At 39.6% G+C, this 16,797-nt stretch overlaps 3 protein-coding genes and 2 non-coding genes across 5 annotated transcripts; 2 read left to right on the forward strand and 3 right to left on the reverse strand.

Annotated features, from left to right (window-relative positions):
• Nucleotides 1-1,816: 1,816 nt before the first annotated feature.
• LOC138587367 (U2 spliceosomal RNA) lies at nt 1,817-2,007 on the forward strand. Its single transcript, XR_011307372.1, has one exon. It is a non-coding gene; the product is annotated as a U2 spliceosomal RNA (small nuclear RNA).
• A 1,375-nt stretch (nt 2,008-3,382) lies between these two features.
• LOC138587366 (U1 spliceosomal RNA) lies at nt 3,383-3,547 on the forward strand. The gene has a single exon (XR_011307371.1). It is a non-coding gene; the product is annotated as a U1 spliceosomal RNA (small nuclear RNA).
• Nucleotides 3,548-4,219: 672 nt separating this feature from the next.
• On the reverse strand, nt 4,220-5,746 carry gtf2h5 (general transcription factor IIH, polypeptide 5). The gene is made up of 3 exons (XM_069657497.1): nt 5,685-5,746; nt 5,175-5,260; nt 4,220-4,982 (listed from the first exon to the last, which is right to left on the reverse strand). The coding sequence occupies exons 2-3, from the start codon at nt 5,207-5,209 to the stop codon at nt 4,802-4,804; spliced, it is 216 nt and encodes a 71-aa protein (XP_069513598.1). The 5' UTR covers nt 5,210-5,260; nt 5,685-5,746; the 3' UTR covers nt 4,220-4,801.
• Nucleotides 5,747-6,214: 468 nt separating this feature from the next.
• serac1 (serine active site containing 1) lies at nt 6,215-12,618 on the reverse strand. The gene is made up of 17 exons (XM_069656561.1): nt 12,553-12,618; nt 11,788-11,888; nt 11,630-11,666; nt 11,370-11,512; nt 10,811-10,900; nt 10,072-10,203; nt 9,847-9,968; nt 9,549-9,677; nt 9,296-9,409; nt 8,963-9,125; nt 8,637-8,787; nt 8,386-8,527; nt 8,081-8,181; nt 7,686-7,783; nt 7,390-7,572; nt 7,157-7,300; nt 6,215-7,044 (listed from the first exon to the last, which is right to left on the reverse strand). Exons 2-17 carry the CDS (start codon nt 11,879-11,881, stop codon nt 6,908-6,910), a joined length of 1,980 nt encoding a protein of 659 aa, XP_069512662.1. The 5' UTR covers nt 11,882-11,888; nt 12,553-12,618; the 3' UTR covers nt 6,215-6,907.
• A 920-nt stretch (nt 12,619-13,538) lies between these two features.
• myct1a (myc target 1a) lies at nt 13,539-16,067 on the reverse strand. The gene is made up of 2 exons (XM_069657268.1): nt 15,744-16,067; nt 13,539-14,836 (listed from the first exon to the last, which is right to left on the reverse strand). Exons 1-2 carry the CDS (start codon nt 15,796-15,798, stop codon nt 14,289-14,291), a joined length of 603 nt encoding a protein of 200 aa, XP_069513369.1. The 5' UTR covers nt 15,799-16,067; the 3' UTR covers nt 13,539-14,288.
• Between the last annotated feature and the right edge of the window lie 730 nt (nt 16,068-16,797).

Below are 16,797 nucleotides of genomic sequence, written 5' to 3' on the forward strand. Positions count from 1 at the left end.
AGGTCTGTAATCAGGTCAAATTCAGTCTCTCAAATTTTAGGTTCACTCGCGATTACATGTCAACAGAGGCGGATATGATGTATGTATTCTATGGCCATTTTCCATATCACATACTGTTTAACAACGTGGTCAGGCTGGTACCACTACTCTAAAACAATTACAGTCTCTGTGTAAACGAACACTTAAAATATTGGACAATAAATCGGTACATTTTCATCATTGCCCAATATTTAAAAAAATAATAATCTTGAACTGGGAAAACGAAAAAATGTTTAAATGCTTATCTTGTCTTATTGTCTTATGACAAGATTATTTATGATTTGACTTGTCCTCCACAGTTTTTCAACATAAGAACCACCGCATATCAGGTTACAAGAGGGGATTGCATTATCCCACTTAGAAAAAGTACCTTCAGTTAGTCTGCCTTCTCCATTAAAGCTGCAGAATGGGATCCATCCTAGCAACAATAAGAGAACTTACATACACAGTTTATTTAAAACTCATTTAAAGAAATGGTTAATTAGTACTCAGTCCTGTCAGCACTAAAAGTCAATTAACTAAATCAATAAATATCACAGGTTAATACAAATAGGCAAATAGCGCCCCCTCCCCACCCCGACTTGAATTGTATGTTATGGACACAATTATCACGCTTGCTGGCCAGCTTCCGTAATCGCTAGCTAGGTTTTACAGTCTGGAGGAAGATTTTAGGTAAGTCTGCGCTTTTATACACCATTTAAAATACTTTCCTTTTTTGTTATTCATATCAGACGCTTGATGTGGTTCAATGTAACTTTATTGCGTTTACTTTTCATTAAAACCTCTGAAGGGAAGGTTTGTTAGCGTTGATGCTAGCTAACCAAGTCACTAATTTAGCTAGCATACCCCCAAGCGAAGAGCACATGTTTAACATTACAGTGAATACCTCATGGTTAAGTCGGACAAACATAAGTACAGTTGCTGACAATGACGTTAATAGTTGCCTTTCACCATTTACATGCCTAATGCTCATTTAATGTATAGCGCCGTGGTTCTTAAGTTTGATCGTCAGACTTGATGTTCGCATTAGTTCACATTGAAGGTCACGTTAGTCATCACCGTCGAAAAAAAACCAAATGCTGCCATTATTTTGAAAACAAAAATGCCGGAAGTTGAGGCAGCGTTGTTTCCGTATATTTACTTGTCGATTATTAAGTTGTACTGAGGATACTCAGCTGGGATATTTTGATTGATTTCACATATTTGCTCATAATCACACGGGATCTTAGTTGCCAATATCTGAATGTGTCTTTAGTGTATAGATATATAAAGGTATGAGCGGTTAGAGTTTCATACTGAATTCAGCCTCCTCTGTTACTTACCGTCACCAGAGGGAGACACAGCTCTACACGTTTGTGACAGCGTTGATTGTAAAACGAAAACAAATCTCATTGTATTCTGTTTATTTCATCCACACAATCCTGTCATAAGAATGGATTTACGAATATCAATAATATAGTTCAACCGGATAAGCAAACATTAAAATAAACATATGAAGCAATAGTTGTGGTTTTACGGTACTTTTCGTTCGGAGTCGCTTATTGGCCAGTAGCTTCCCACGTGACCAGAAATATGTTTAGTTCGAATTCACCAACATAACGTTCCGTAAATAAAGTGAGCAATCTGAAGTGTTTTTTTTGCTGCCGATCAGTCGTGAAACATGATACTACACGTTTACATGTTGTTGGTATTCTTTTGTAATTATTGCTAAATTATTCAACCATGACTGAGAGGGACAGTAAGAAGAATGACTCTCTTACTTTGCACTTTTCAAAGTATCGCTTCTCGGCCTTTTGGCTAAGATCAAGTGTAGTATCTGTTCTTATCAGTTTAATATCTGATACGTCCCCTACCCGGGGACCATATATTAAATTGATTTTTGGAACTGGGAGATGGAATAGGGGCTTGCTCCGTCCACTCCGCGCATCGACCTGGTATTGCAGTACTTCCAGGAACGGTGCACCCCCTATAACTGTTGAATAACAAACTTAATCGTCAAACTTTATAGTGAGATATAGAGTGTCATTACTGTAGATTAAGGGTGAGATAGTGATGTTCTTTACGAATATCAAAAAAGGCCACGAATGAGCCATAGGCACAGAAGGTCCAGACTGACGCGAATGGCAGGAGATAATTCGGTTTGAAAATGTTTATTTAAAAAGTTTAAATTACACTTTGTCACACGGTAGAAAAATTCTATGCTCCCAAGCGACGCAGCTCTCTTAACAACTCAACTGCGCTTGACGTCAATCACTATTCTTAAAGGAGCATTATTAAACATTTAAGATCAAATTATACATGCATTTTTTTCTTAGAAAATTACTTGTCATATAATAAACTAACTACTTAGATGAATTTACTTACATTAACACTATGGCTCTTAAAGCTGATATATACTTTTGCATGTCATCCTGCAAATTTGATAGGACTTGAGTTACATTCATGCCACCAGTAATTATTGAGTGAGACAGAACGAGATCGTTAAAGGAAATGTGCTGTGTTCACTGATCTTTCTACATAAGAGTACATTTTAAAAACATCGATTTATCTGATTCCTGCACTGACTGATTGGCTTTGTTCATCCCCGGTTGTGCTCATTTCCTGAAGCAGCCCAAGAAAGAACGCCTGTATGGGGCAATTCATTTGATATAAATCATTTTCCTTGCTGTTAACCGTATGCAGAAATAATTGGTCAGTTTGGGACTCGTATAACAGTCCTGCTATAAATCTTATCTTCATTAAAGTTATACTTTTCGTTAAAACTCTTTAATTAAGCCATTTTCCACCGCATCATTATTTTGAAGCCAGTAGTTTGTGACGCTGCACAACTATACAGCATCCTTATAACCTACAGTATTTTGCACAACAATCAGTGTTGTTCACACTCCAGACCTGTAGGTGGCAGTAGCAGGAATGTCAGTTGGCCACCGACAGTGCTCGAAGAAACAGGAAGTGGTTGTTAAGTGAGAACGAAAAAGGACAAATGCGTGTTTTTATTCTTTTTTTGCCAAATTAAATACGGATCAAACAACTTTAAATTGCATGATTTAGAGTTGGCTCATTTGCTGTTGGATTGTTACTCACTTGTTGAATATAAAATAGATACAACTGGTAATTTTAGGTTAGCTTTTGTGTGTATACAGCACTGCATGATGGGAAGTATACCAATATGTGATCAAATTAAACAAAAATGCATTTTATTGTCAGCCTTAGTACAAAGCTGTCTTCTGTATTGAAGATACATACACACCCCACCGCCTGTGGTTTTAATCACGTATGTTATCACCATAAGTCACTATGGTATGACTGTGGATGTGTACTCTGTCTCTGACGATTCCAAATCATACTTACCTGGCAGGGGAGATACCATGATCATGAAGGTGGTTCACCCATGGCGAGGCTCAACCATTGCACTACCGGTTGTGCTAACCCGTGCGAATTCCCCAAATGTGGGAATCTCGACTGCATGATTTGTGATAGTGGGGGACTGCGTTCGCGCTCTCCCCTGATGTACTGTTTAATGAAATTCAATATGATGAACATTTGATGAAGAAGTTGTGTCGGCGCAGTGCTGAAATCACGCTGGATAAATTCATTTAGATTATCTGCGTCATTAACATTGAGCTTTATCACGTGCGGCTCACGCGGATCAATGGAAATTGAATCGTGGACGAAATTATGATAAACGCGAGCTGAGTTTTGGGGGCGATATATAAAGCTGACTGCTGATTAATATAACATTTTTGAATAAAGGCTCCAAACGCCGGAGAATAAAGTACAACGTACCAGTACTATAATGAAATTAAAAAAAATACAAGTCTGCAAATTAGATTCCGAGCCTATATGAGCCTAAAAAACCCAACAGGAAATGTTTAAAAAATTCAGCCCACGAGTTTTCTTTTAAAAATCAGAGGGGAAATAAAGAAAACTTATTTTTCTAACTAAGGAAATCGAAATGATTGATTATCGAAAGAACATGGGGATTGATGGTGAGGAGAAATCGGACATGTCTAGGAAGCATTGGGGCACACTTTTTCAAAGGGAAAGGTATTGTTTATAGAATGATTAAAGCAAATGAATACAGACGGAAATAAGGCTCGAAAGGGACAAAGACATGAACATAGAAGAGCTACCCGCTGCTTTCGAAACTATGAAGGATAAAACAGAACCAGGCGTAGATTGACACACAAAAGAGTTCTGCTTGTCATTTTGGGATTTAGTAGAACAGCCCTTGTTGGAAATATATAATACAACATAGATGAGGCAAATTGAAGAGGCATATGCCAGGAAGTGGTAGCCTTCTTTTTTCATTACGAAAAAGACGATACAATGCTAAATGTCAGTTATGGGCCCTTGACAATGCTGTGCGTGGATGTCAAAATCCTAAATTTAAGTCACAACTAACCACTTATCCACTGTTATGTTGTTTATTGTTGATGTTGATTGAAAAAGTGTGCTTAAAGAAACAAAAGTTACATGGGGTATTCAGCCACAAAGAGTTTCACACAGAGTCTGACACATAGCTTTGGAATATATAATATGACAGCTCTAAATTAAACCAATGCAACACAAACAGGCCAAAACAGGGGGAATAAAACATTCTTTTTTTTTTGGCTTTAATTTTGCTTCTTTTATTTAACATAACAATGTGTAATAGCTTGTCACAGGTTGTAGTTAAAACACTGCAACCATGTTCATTTAAAGAGCAACTCTACAGCAGCAATAGTCCAAGACAAAAAAAAAGGTTATTTTGAAAAAGTTGTTATTTCTGCGTAATGGGAAATGAATTCTGGTCCATTAACTCGCCAACTCTCTCCTGGAGGGTGTGGACCACCTCTGCCAGGATGAACAGATGTGTATCATCAAGGTCCTTGAGAATAAACTTCTTTCCCAGGGCCATTTTTTCATCCAGGTAGAGGAGGAACTGTTTCATGGCAGGATCACTGGTCCAGTGAGAAGAGGGAAACAAGGGGGGAAACTTTATGTTACATTCTGCACAAATAATGTTTATAATGATGTATTTAAGAGGTACATTTCATCATGAGTTTTCTCTTTGTTTAGCATCATGATGTACACCGGTAGTAGCTCAATAACTTACAAATGTCTATGCATACTTAGTGTACAGCTTTTCTTACCATTCAACAAGGACTCCTTTGTGTACGTTGACCATGTTGACAAGTGCACAGAAATCAGCGTCGATTCAGACAAAAAATCTCAAACCCTGAAGCACAATAAACAAAGATATGACTTTACTAACTGTAAACATGACTAGCTGAAGTAGCAACAGATAAAACAGGACGATAAACACCAGTAAAGAAACCTTGTGTTGCACCTAAATGTTTTGTGCTCCTTGGGTTCGGACTTCTTTTTAACGAGACGATGTTCTTAACATAAGTTAAATATACATTACAAATAAAACCAGGCGCCCGCTTGTCTAACGTTGAAGAAGACAACTGTTAGCTTTAGTTTGGGTCTATTAGCTTGATAGCGCTAACGTTAGTTCAAAAGTAGAGAGCTACACAATTAAAACACTTATTATTTCCTAAGTACCATAGTTCTCAAACATTGAACAGGACATGCTGTGTATAAAGATTTATACGACTACACTTAAGCGAAATAGTTAGTTCAGACGGACTTTTACCGACCTGATAGCTGCTGATGCTTCCTAATATGCTAACTTTGTTTGCACTGCTATACTGGATAGACGTGGGATGAGGTACGGTGCGTAGTAAGGGACAATCTTCTTGGTTTCAAAACATGCGCTTTGCCATTAAGTACAGTATCATAAGTTAGTAATTCCCTTTTATGAAAAATACTACCATTCATTTCTATTGAAATATGTTTATCAATGAGGACACAGGTTAATACGGTGTTTGTTAAACGTTATTTTTCTATCGCTGTATTGTTAAATAAGTCGATACAGTAAAGGTACTATGAAAATGTAATGTGAAACTGTTGACAGATTATACATACAATATGTATTTTTTTCGTCTCAACATATGAACGCAGATTTTAATCTACAATATTACCATGTAGCAGTCATGTAGTACTTAATGATGAACCTTTCCCTCAATAGTCTAAAAAATAAGGAAAATAATTTTAAAAACCCTCTAATAAGATTAGCATTTGTTCTTACCCCAGCTTTGTAATGAAAACAATGCAGCACTTATAGAAGTCAAATAAATCATCTGCCTCATTCATTTATTCATTGTTATCTTTGCCAGCGGCAATTAAGACTACAGACACATGGCGATTAAAGTGAAATTGCTTAATTAGTCCCACACAAATAAATACAGCAAACTGAACTATGTTAATACGGTTCAGAATGGAATATGTTTGGCAGACATTATGACTGTCAAACTATAGTTAAAATAAAATACATAAATACAAAAATAAAATCTTAAACCATCACTCTGGTCAAAAATACTGAGGAGCATGAGTGGCAATGACATGTCAGTGCATCTTTAAGTAAATATAGTATCAGCATTATGTGCCATATGTTAAGCTTGTAAGTCTAAGATGACACAAAAATCGAAAATAGATATTCACGATCTGAACTTACTTGTATCTGTAATTATGGTCTTTACATTCCCAATCATTTTTAAAATTCATCTGACTTGTGATAGAACAAAATAAGCACCCAAGCTTCTTTTATCACAAGTGACAAATTCTCATAGAAATCAAAGTTTAAAACAAATTTAATTTCCCTAATTATACTATAGTCACATCAGTGGTTGTTTTTGTAAATGTACAACACATAGAGGCAGTTATGTTTCTGTTTGGTTTGGGGTTAGGGAGGTGACAGTGCTCTCCACCATTTCAAGTATACAGTAGGTCCTATTTGTGCTTTTGTGTTCATATATCTCAGTCAGTTGCTGATGTAGCTCTGCAGTGCTTCCAGGATGAACTGGAGGCTGCGCTTGTACAGAAATGAGTCCTTCTTCTCAGGCTTGCAGATGTTGAGATGATCTACGTCCACCTCGATGAGGTCCCCGATGCCAAGATCTGAAACCAAAACCAGAGCAGGGTAAGGTAAGAGTAAGAGTTTTAAGAACTGCGCTCTATTTGAATCCATATTTAAGCTGTACATCACAGAGTGTGCATTAGTGTTACATACTTGCTGACTGTGTCGGTACCACCAGTATCTTGATCATGGGGCCAATGTTTGTTGGCATCGTCTCGGCAAAGCTCAGCACCTTGATTTCCTTTTCTTTGGCCATGTTCAGGAAGTTCTCATTCAGGTTCCGCAGTGCTGGAGAGTCTGAATACACATGGATAATACTCATAGATATACAAACATTTCTGTGAAAGAAACACAGTCCTCAAAAATAAATACATTTATTTGCTTACCTTTACAAAGTTCTCTGACTTCTATAGAGGGAAAGAGAAGATATCTGACATTGACAGAGTATTCTGCCATGAAGGTGCCATGGTGAGGAACACTATAGAACAAAATGCCCTTGGTGTTCTTCAACAGTCCGTGCATTTCTGGGTCCTCTACGGCATCCAGCAGCATTTTCTTCACAAGCAGCCCTGATGGCAAACACAAGGGGATACAGACGCACTGTGAGGACAACTTTGAAAACTTTCAAAGGATTTGATTACATATCTGGAGTACTTGTGGAAGGAAAGTTATGACAAAATACCTCCCATACTGTGGGCCACCCAGACCACAGGCCTCTCCCCAACTCCTGCCAGCTTTAACTTCTTAAGCAGCTCTCGGCTTCTGTAGGCCAAGGACTTCCTGATGAGAGAAAAGCATAGAAATAATCAGCAGTTCACTCAGAGTGAGTCTGTTTGAGTTGTGCATAATTAGTATAAGAACATTTTGAATAATAAAACATTTTATTTCACTGAGAATGGAAGAATAATTAGCCTTAAAGGGTTTTGATGTTTGATAAGTTGCACTCTAAAAGTGTTAAGCAAAATTAATGTTATCTCTTTAATTACAGAATAAACATAACTTTCCCATGATTGCACAGCCCTACAATAATTTAGACCTTAAAACAAGCAGGCGAATAGAGTAACTACAATTCCTCACCTCTGATTCTCAGCGGGACACTTGGCCATCCAGTCACTGAGGTGACTGTCATACTCCACTGAAAGTACTCTCAGGTTTGGGCAATCAGCAGCCAACCATGCCTGCATTAAATAGCACATAAATTATTCATTTTCCTGAAGAGCGATCACAATCTGCATCGGACCTTATTTCTTTGAGCAAACCAAACACTATTGATTCTTCTATAAAGCAGAAGTATTTGACTTCATTGTGGGAGAAAAACATTTTAAGACACAAAATAGCGACTCATAATACTCAGCAGTAATGAGATAAACTAGATTTTGCACCTTTGGCCAACACTCTGTGTAGTCATCCTCACTTTCTGCCTCCTTCTCCTCCTCTAACATAATGCGGTCCTTCTGCCTCCACGTCTTAAAAGCTGCTCCTAGAATCCCATGGATGAAGAGCACGTCTGCTTTGATTGGCTGGCTAGAAATGAACATGTAAAAAAAAAAATACTGTAAGTGTTGTACATAAAAAGTAAATTAAAGAAATACATTGGACATTTAATGCTAAGTAGAAATATTAGTTTTCCTACTTGCCACGTGTGTGTGGGTGGAGGACATAGACACCATCTTGGTATTTCTCCTTCACTGCCTCCCTGTCCAGGTTGGCCAGAGCGCGGGCGGCATGAGACGCCTGCATGACATGAGGGGACTGCATCATCTCAGCCAGGACAGACACCCAGCCTGAAGGTGTTATGAAGGTAAGGAAAAAAGACGACAACAAGATCGGATCTATTATAATCTGTTGTTCACAGTTTACACAATTAAGACAACATGCAACATACACATGCGAGTAAATCCAGTCAAGATAATACATGATCCAAACCTCTTGGAATAATGGGATGAGTTGCAGACTTACCAGACTGAGCTATGTCCTTGTGAACACCCTCATTGAGGGCCAAATTTCCTATAATGCGAACAATGTTCCTCTGAATCTTCAGGGAGTCTCTACGGAGCTGATAAACCCTCTGGAGGAGCTGCAGACCCCCGTTGGACACTATGTGGTCACAGTGGCTCTGGACCTGCAGACACCATGTGTTTCAGTAAGTTCAGAACATTCACTCACCAAATCATGCACACGAGTTAGTCTAATTAGCTGTAGACCAAATGAACTATTGACATAATGAGGTAATACTTGTTTGTACTGTATGAAATTCAAACAGTGTTCAAAGTGTACACATGCTGTCATTACCTTTGAGTGCTGTACCAGTGCCTGTAGACAGAAGGATTCTACTTTCTCAGAGGGAACAGAGGTGAGGCTCTGGGCGTAAGGCAGCCCATTACCACCAAAACACCACAACCCACCCTGCAGCAGAGGAGGGGAAAGTGTGTTTTTTAAAGGATTTAAACATATGAATGATCAAATCCGAGTTGTTCTGCTTAGCCTTGTGTTTTTCAAAAGACTACATGCAGAAAAGCATGAGTCTGTTTTCTGTTTAAATTACCCGTTGTGCTGCCAAGGACTGGGTGCTCTCTCTGAGGGCAACTGAGGTGAAGTACTGAACACATGTGTCCACCTCAGACTGAGGCAGAGACCCCAGGAGCTGCCTCAGTCCATCCTCTGCCGACAAACCCTGCGGAAAAGTAAATACCTTAGTGATGTAAAGCTCAGGCAAGTTTCGATAAAGATTAATTACTGGCTTCCATTAGTGATTGACAGCTGTACATGTGATAGCTTTTTCCAACAATATCAGAAATCTAAATGTAGTGAAATAAAGAGGTGTTTTCCACTGAGATACTTACATCCTCCGGGTCAGGCAGTGCAGGTGAGCGCAGGAAGAATCGAAGGTCTACCTTAGGAGTCCGGGCCAGGCCCACTGCTGTTCGCTGGTCTATAACCTGGGCTGCTGTCTGGTACTGGTAGTCTGCATTATTAACGACATGTGTGAACTTAACCCAATTGGCTCCAATTGTTGTATATACTTTTAACCTTTAAAGGTGATGTGAGCATAATGTTGTGCATTTTACCATGCCAGTGGCGATTGTCTGCAAGCTCCTGTACGGCCTGTAGTCTGATGGCTTTATTGGCTGACTGTGTCCTCTTCAGTAGGACCCATAATGCCACCTCATGTGGGTCTGCATCCACGTGACTAAAGTGCTCTATGACACAAATAGAGACCAAACTGACTGGCTGAACATTTAAAGAACAAAGAGAATAAAGGGGTCTACAAATACTCCTTAAGGCATTCAAACTATACTAACCTGTACTACTAAGCATCTACAGTATCACTTTCAGCGCCCACAACAGCCAGGAAGTTACGAACCTTGTGGTTTCAAACCTTGTGTCATCAACTTGGCAGCTGATATTTTTTTTTTAAAGTCAAAAATGAAATTGTTAGATGTGTTTCTAGAATGTAATTTCTTGAAAAATATGAATAAAATAAAAGTCATGAGTGATTAAAACAAAGTTAAAATAAGAACAAAACAATCCAGAATGTGTTTTTCAGCCAATTGAACAATATACACTCAAACTATGTGACTATGTGTTCAAAACAGGATGTGCATGTAACAGGCAGGTGTTTCCTTGGTACACACTCAAAAATCTATTGTAGTTTTCTGAAGATAAACATTACTGCCTCTATTAGCAACAACTTCTGCTTTCCGATGTGAGAAACATGAAGGACAGTACCACAGTTTCCCCCTGTGAAATGTAAGTGAAAGTTTCAGTAGAACTCGTACAGCTCAGGAACGACTCTTATTTTCTTACCGTCCAGTGATTGCAGCAAAAGCCTTGATGACATTTCCAGAAACCTCCTTGCTGCTTTATGAAGTTCCCTCCTTGCTTTGTGTGTGAGCCCTGGAAATTACAGCTCGACAAAATTAAATCACTACAATTAACTAGAGATTTAATTGCTCTAAAAACACTACCAAGATGACAGAAGGTATTAAGTAATGGTTGCTAGTTGGTACCAATGGTATAGGTTTGTAGGTATTTATTAACATTAAATAAGTGAACCTTGACAAGTGGAAGTGAGATCAGTCAACAGACCGACCCAAATACGCAGGCAGGAAGGACAGTACAGAGGGGAAGGAAGGACGGACAGGAAGTGAGAATAGCAGATGTCACTGGGCACCTGGACATGACTAACATAATATGACTTTGTGCTCATATAGGAAATAAATTAAGACACTCAGCATAATTCTTTTTCCAGCTAGTATGGGATGTAGGGCAATATCAAAAACAATACATCTAAAACTAAATAGAAATGTAAAAATGTTATTAAAAGGGAAACATGATCATTTCTGAAAGTAGTGAATTTCTGTACCTGCAGTCAGGTTCTCCTTTTCATCTGAGGGAGTGGCTCTCAGATATATGTAAGACTTGTACTTCTCCTGAAGAATAGCACTGGTGTCAATGGTCACAGCCTTGTCCAAGGCCACCACTTCATAAGTGATAAACAGACAGCCCCTGTAGAAAGGTAATGAGTAAGCTGTTGCACAAACAGTGGTACTGTCTTCACACAGATTTGCAGCACTGGCCATTTAAGTTATGGATTACAATCTGTATGTGAATGCTTAAACTTACCCCAAGACAACTGCACCAGTTACTTTAGCAACCTTTCCTAAAATTACAGCAAAAAATAATGTATTTTAGACCAGGGAATTGAAGCTGCTGTGACAAAAGCATAAATGTTGCTGACAACAAAGTGTGTACACATTTTCCAATTATGTTTAATAACTTACTTAAATCTTTCCACTGAAGCACTTTCTTCACTCCAGACGGCCCAGCTGTGCTCAGTCTGCGACAGCGGATCAGACGTAGAGCTGCCACAGACATCCTCCTCCTGCATGTGAGTTAACGCAGTATGTTGCGGCTAAGTTAAACAGACCACCAAAGAAGACTACCGTGTTCACTCATTCCAACCTAGGTCTATCTTACACATGACTCTACATATCATAAAGTTACACGTGTAGCAAATGTCACTTTTCCCAGAGCTTATTCAATGTAATGCACGAAACGTTGTACGATTATCCTGGTGAGTTAAAAGGCTCTTACGACTAAATATGCTAAAATACTTACATTTACCAGCTTGTGACAAATGATAATGACAAATGCAAACCGTAGTCAAATAAATAATGTAGCTCAGGCATAAAATCACTCATTATAATGTAAGTTAGCTAACGCTAGCTAAAATAGCAGCAGTTAACTTAGACAAACTAAGCTAGCTGTGACTGTCACTTTAACTGTCAGTCGGACTAACACCATCCTTCAGCTTCATGTTACACTTTAGCAAGCCTTGTGACCCTAAAATGCTTACAGTAACGTAAACACACCAGTAGCATCGGCTAAACTAACCGTTAGCTAACACTAACTTACTGTAGATTTAGCCTTTACCAACGTTACACTTTTAAAGCTAACTGCCTGCTTACAAACTCTAACTGTAGGCTATTTAGTTGACTAATCGAGAAAACTTTTTCGTGGAGGTTTATTTATCACTGTGACGTTACCTTGTTAATCGGCTGACAACAGGACTACCGTGATGTTCTCCCCGGTTTGACACTGCGGTGTCCGGTGTCCACAAACACAACATACACTTGTCCCACAAATAGTACGTCAGCTACCGTCACTGACGTCATCAGTAAAAAGTAATACTAATAACTCAAAAAATTAAACAAATGTATAGTGCAAGGTGTGTGATAATTTGTTGGGTTTCCATTGGTTCACTTTTTATTTACTTTACATTTAGTAAAATATGATGCGTTTTTTTGCTGTTAGGAGGCGGGTCTTCCTTTGGTTCTGTGACGCTCAAGCCATCTGGAAGCACCTGTGTCCTTCACCACCAAAACCTATTCCTTCATTAGGAAACAGCTGTCAGAATGGAAAGATATGTCTGCTTAAAAGGGGTGCACGAAACAATACAAACAGTCTTATAATACAATCATGAAATATAGAGAAGCATTTCTTTAAAGCTCCTGTGAGTAACTTTCAGCTTGTTGGACAAAGCCTTACCTCTTATCTCTTTGCTTATTTTGTCCTGTACAAGCTTAAGTGGTGTTTTATAACAAAAAATGTCATTCTGCTTTCTTTAACTCTCATATGTATGACAGACTTTAAATTTTTGCCCTGGAAAATAGCAACAAAGGCAGCGTGCAGTTAATCGCTTCATCTGACTCCTAGCCCCGGGGTGGGGGTGGGGGCATTTGAGGCATTAAAAATAACTATATAATAATAATCAATCTTGTCGTTGATGGTCTGGTTTGCTTTTGTAGGTCATATAGAGTAATCAGAAAAAAATTCAGTCTGTTTCATAACCATCGAATATATACTACACATAAAACTTTTCTAAACTTCTCTGAAGTAGTAAATATTTGAATGACTACAGTATAGGGAGCTATATTTTACAGGTGTTCATCTTGTGTTGCCGTTGTTCAGATAGTGGCACTGCTTTGCATGTGCAAGACCAATAGCTTTGCATGAATCAACTCACCTGTCATGCTTTTGACCCTTGCTTTAATACATTAAGTTATGAGCAAAATTCAGTAAATTACATTAAAAAATACAATACAAAATCTTTTGACAACAAATGCCCAACTTTGTCTCTCTTTCTCTCGCTCTCACATACTGCACATGCAAAAACAGACATACTAAATGACTTTGAATGCTTCTCGCACTCACACACCACAGCCCTGTTAAAAAACATGTGTGAGGGAGGCAATTTAAACATCAAATGAGGTTACAGCCGTCTCCACCATAGATAAGTCAATGACACACACACACAAACACACGCACACACACACACACTCCCTTTTTTGCATAGTTATTTAAGATGAGCAGAGATAAAGAACAAATCTTGCCTGGCAGCATAGGTGCCAAGTCACTGGTATGTATTTGTAGATTTTAACTTCAACAAAGACGCTGTGCAAGCATACGTGAGTGCCAATCACCACTAAATACAGACTGACAATAAGATTCCCAGCAGCTAAGATTGTGAAATTAATGTTTTGGAATATTTGTATTGAATGGTGAAAGGCAAATATGCTTCTGTCAACACTAGATATATATTAAAAAACCTAAAGACATATCGAACTGCTTGCTTTTTTCTTAGTGTTATTGTTTTGAGCAGGTCACACAATTGACCTTGTTGTACTCTTTTCGCTCCACACAGCTCCTTCTGCCTGTATGAATCAACACAGATTAAGTCCAATATCATTTGTAAGTCCATTTAGTCAGGCAGTCTCTCCTCTCAGGTGCACGTTTCCTGATAAGCTCTAATAATGCTCTCATAAGCTGGAGGTGGGGTCTGTGTGGCATTGGAACCCCTCAGGCCGTTGTTCCCCCAAAATGACTCCGGTCTGGGTGGAGTCGCAGCTGGCTGTGCTGCTGTTTGAGCTGATCCGGTCGACGTGGTCAGAGTGGGCGTACGAGGCAGCGTGGTCTGGCTGCCCTCCTCTGCTTCCCTCGCGATTTGGCTGCACTGGAGCAGAGGGTGGAAGGTGGAGGCCCTGAAGCTGGATTTGTGCCCCAGCGGGTCGAGGTGATCTGGGGACGAAGTCTGACGGTGGAAGCTGAACGCGGCGCTGACCAAGCTGTTGTTGCTGCGCCGGTCGTAGCTGCTGTTGCGGTTGAAGCCGGGGCGGTTGCGGGAAGATGCGCGCGAGTGGCGGGGAGGGCGACGGGTGATGCTGGCAGAGCCTGCTCTGCGTCGGGACATCCAGGTCAAGATCACGTAAACCAGGGCCCCCAAGACCAAGCCCACCGCCATGGACACACAGAATGCTATGATCAGAGGCACTGTGAAGAGGGAAAAGGATATTTTATGATCAATAGTAAGTTCCCCCTATGATTAGTTTTAAACTTCTTCAGGTAAACTGTGAGGGAAAGAGGTTTAATAATAATTATGCTCATGCTTAACTTCTAAACCTCACTTTATCCTCAATAACTTTTTGTCTTTTTGCCATCCCCTGGGAATGGAAGGAATTTTAATTAGAATCTATGCCCCAAGCAAGATTACCAAAACCATCTGTTTGTACCAAATGGAGGATTGCCAACAGTATCTTGCAAGATGGTGCCCGTTGACAAAATAATAACAGGCTTTCCTCCTTTGTGTTTACCCGAGCAAGTTTTTTTTTGGAGACAACAAACTGATAACATTTCATTGCCTACAAAAAGAGCAATGACTCTTTACTCATTGCTTCTTCGCCTCGGAGGAAATAGTGCCAACATAAGCGTGCTTGAGAGCGGAGAGAGAATGCAGCGGCTAAGACAAATCCTGTTGGACTGCTGCCAGGGAAAACAAATCAATTTCCTTTCAATACAGTTGAGCATTAAAAAGACTACTTTGCTACTAGCCCATTATTTCCACTGCTGTTTTTTTTTTCTCTAACTTTGGGGGAAAGGAAAGGAGACACTGGTCAAATGTCATCTGGAAATGGCATTTGGGAAAACTGGGGGAAAAACACTAAGAAAACATGTCAGTGCCTTATAGATTTGGACGGAGGATTCTCAAAAAATCGCCAAAGATATCTTTTAAATATTCAGAGTTGTAGGATAAGTAATCTTCAAAAGGGAACCAGGACCACATTTTGTGTCTGTACCAGAGAGGATTAAAGCTTGAATTCCTTAGAGAACGACTCTGCCAATCAGAGAGACCACATGAAAAAGAGCAGCTAGTTGAGCAGGGAAATTAGAAAAAACTCACCAGCATCAAAAGACTGAAGTATTTCCAGGAAGAGATTTGTGTTGTTCTCGGCCATCTCTGTTTCTTTTAGAGGAGGAGAAGAGAGACTGTTACTTAAACCAGTCTATCTTTTACTCTCTCCCTTTCTCCTGTCAACTCTTGCCGTCTCTCTTTTCTTCTGATGGATTTTCCTGTCTCTCTGCCTTCCCTCTTTCCTGTTCTCTTACTCTCTCCCTCTCTCGTCCCTTTTGCTTCACTTTCTCTGTCAGTATACGTCTGTCTCCCTCAGAGGGAGACTCAGAGGCACACAGGACTGGCGGCTAACTCTGGCAGTCGTCTTGTTTATGGAAGCGGAAAACTACACTGTCACATTTCCTGCTTTTCTGCTTGAAATTAGCAACAGGAGGGGCTTATCTATCCAGGACAGAGATCCTGGAGGTTGGGAGACGGGGTGTTGCTATAATCACTTCCTCTCCCATCATTTCCTTCAGGTTGATTAATGTGAAGCAGTGTCACCGCAGCGTCGAAAAGAGTTAATACTCGAGCTTCCACCGTAGGAAAGTCCACCACACTCACCAATCATTTTCTCCCTTTCAGAAATGATAAATACTTCTTATTTTTCCCTTCCACCACAGAGACCGACGGGTGACAGTGTTGCCATAAGTTAAACCAGCAGTTACAGTCCAGGGTTTGAAATGGGTGTTGAAGGCAAAACCACAGCTGGAATTGATGGTGGCAGTCCTGTAAGTCCTCTTAATACTCATTTGAAATGATGCAAAAAATTCTACTACTCTGGTGGATTTTTAAGCTGCGATCTGCCTGTTCTGATTTGCAGTGCTGTTGTTAGTAAGCTCAGTCTTTCCACAGCGTCTGCCAGTTCAGAGGTGGCTGCATTGTACGTCTGCTCCTGTCTCAGTTAGAGGGAACCAGGAAAAACAATGTAGTATGATAAGATAGAAAAGCAGCACAGCTACTCTGTCGATGCCCCCACATGTTTAACTTTTAGTTTTTACTCTTAAAAACATGATTTAGTGGATGAAAATCTGTTACTCATTCTGGATCCTGCAGTCAGCAT

The sequence above is a fragment of the Semicossyphus pulcher genome, unplaced genomic scaffold, assembly GCF_022749685.1.
Source record: "Semicossyphus pulcher isolate SPU_LCO1_2020_fin unplaced genomic scaffold, fSemPul1.0.p SCAF_11, whole genome shotgun sequence".
Taxonomy (NCBI): Eukaryota; Metazoa; Chordata; class Actinopteri; order Labriformes; family Labridae; genus Semicossyphus; species Semicossyphus pulcher.

Excerpts from the sequence above, each read along its gene's own strand:
- gtf2h5 (XM_069657497.1), bottom strand. The coding sequence starts at position 5,209 with ATGGTCAACGTACACAAAGGAGTCCTTGTTGAATG. Across the intron at positions 4,983-5,174 it reads AAAGGAGTCCTTGTTGAATG|TGATCCTGCCATGAAACAGT; the intron begins GTAAGAAAAGCT and ends TCACTGGACCAG.
- serac1 (XM_069656561.1), bottom strand. The coding sequence starts at position 11,881 with ATGTCTGTGGCAGCTCTACGTCTGATCCGCTGTCGCAGACTGAGCACA. Across the intron at positions 8,788-8,962 it reads CAAGGACATAGCTCAGTCTG|GCTGGGTGTCTGTCCTGGCT; the intron begins GTAAGTCTGCAA and ends TAACACCTTCAG. Across the intron at positions 7,301-7,389 it reads AGTCAGAGAACTTTGTAAAG|ACTCTCCAGCACTGCGGAAC; the intron begins GTAAGCAAATAA and ends ATGTGTATTCAG.
- myct1a (XM_069657268.1), bottom strand. The coding sequence starts at position 15,798 with ATGGCCGAGAACAACACAAATCTCTTCCTGGAAATACTTCAGTCTTTT. Across the intron at positions 14,837-15,743 it reads ACTTCAGTCTTTTGATGCTG|TGCCTCTGATCATAGCATTC; the intron begins GTGAGTTTTTTC and ends CCCTCTTCACAG.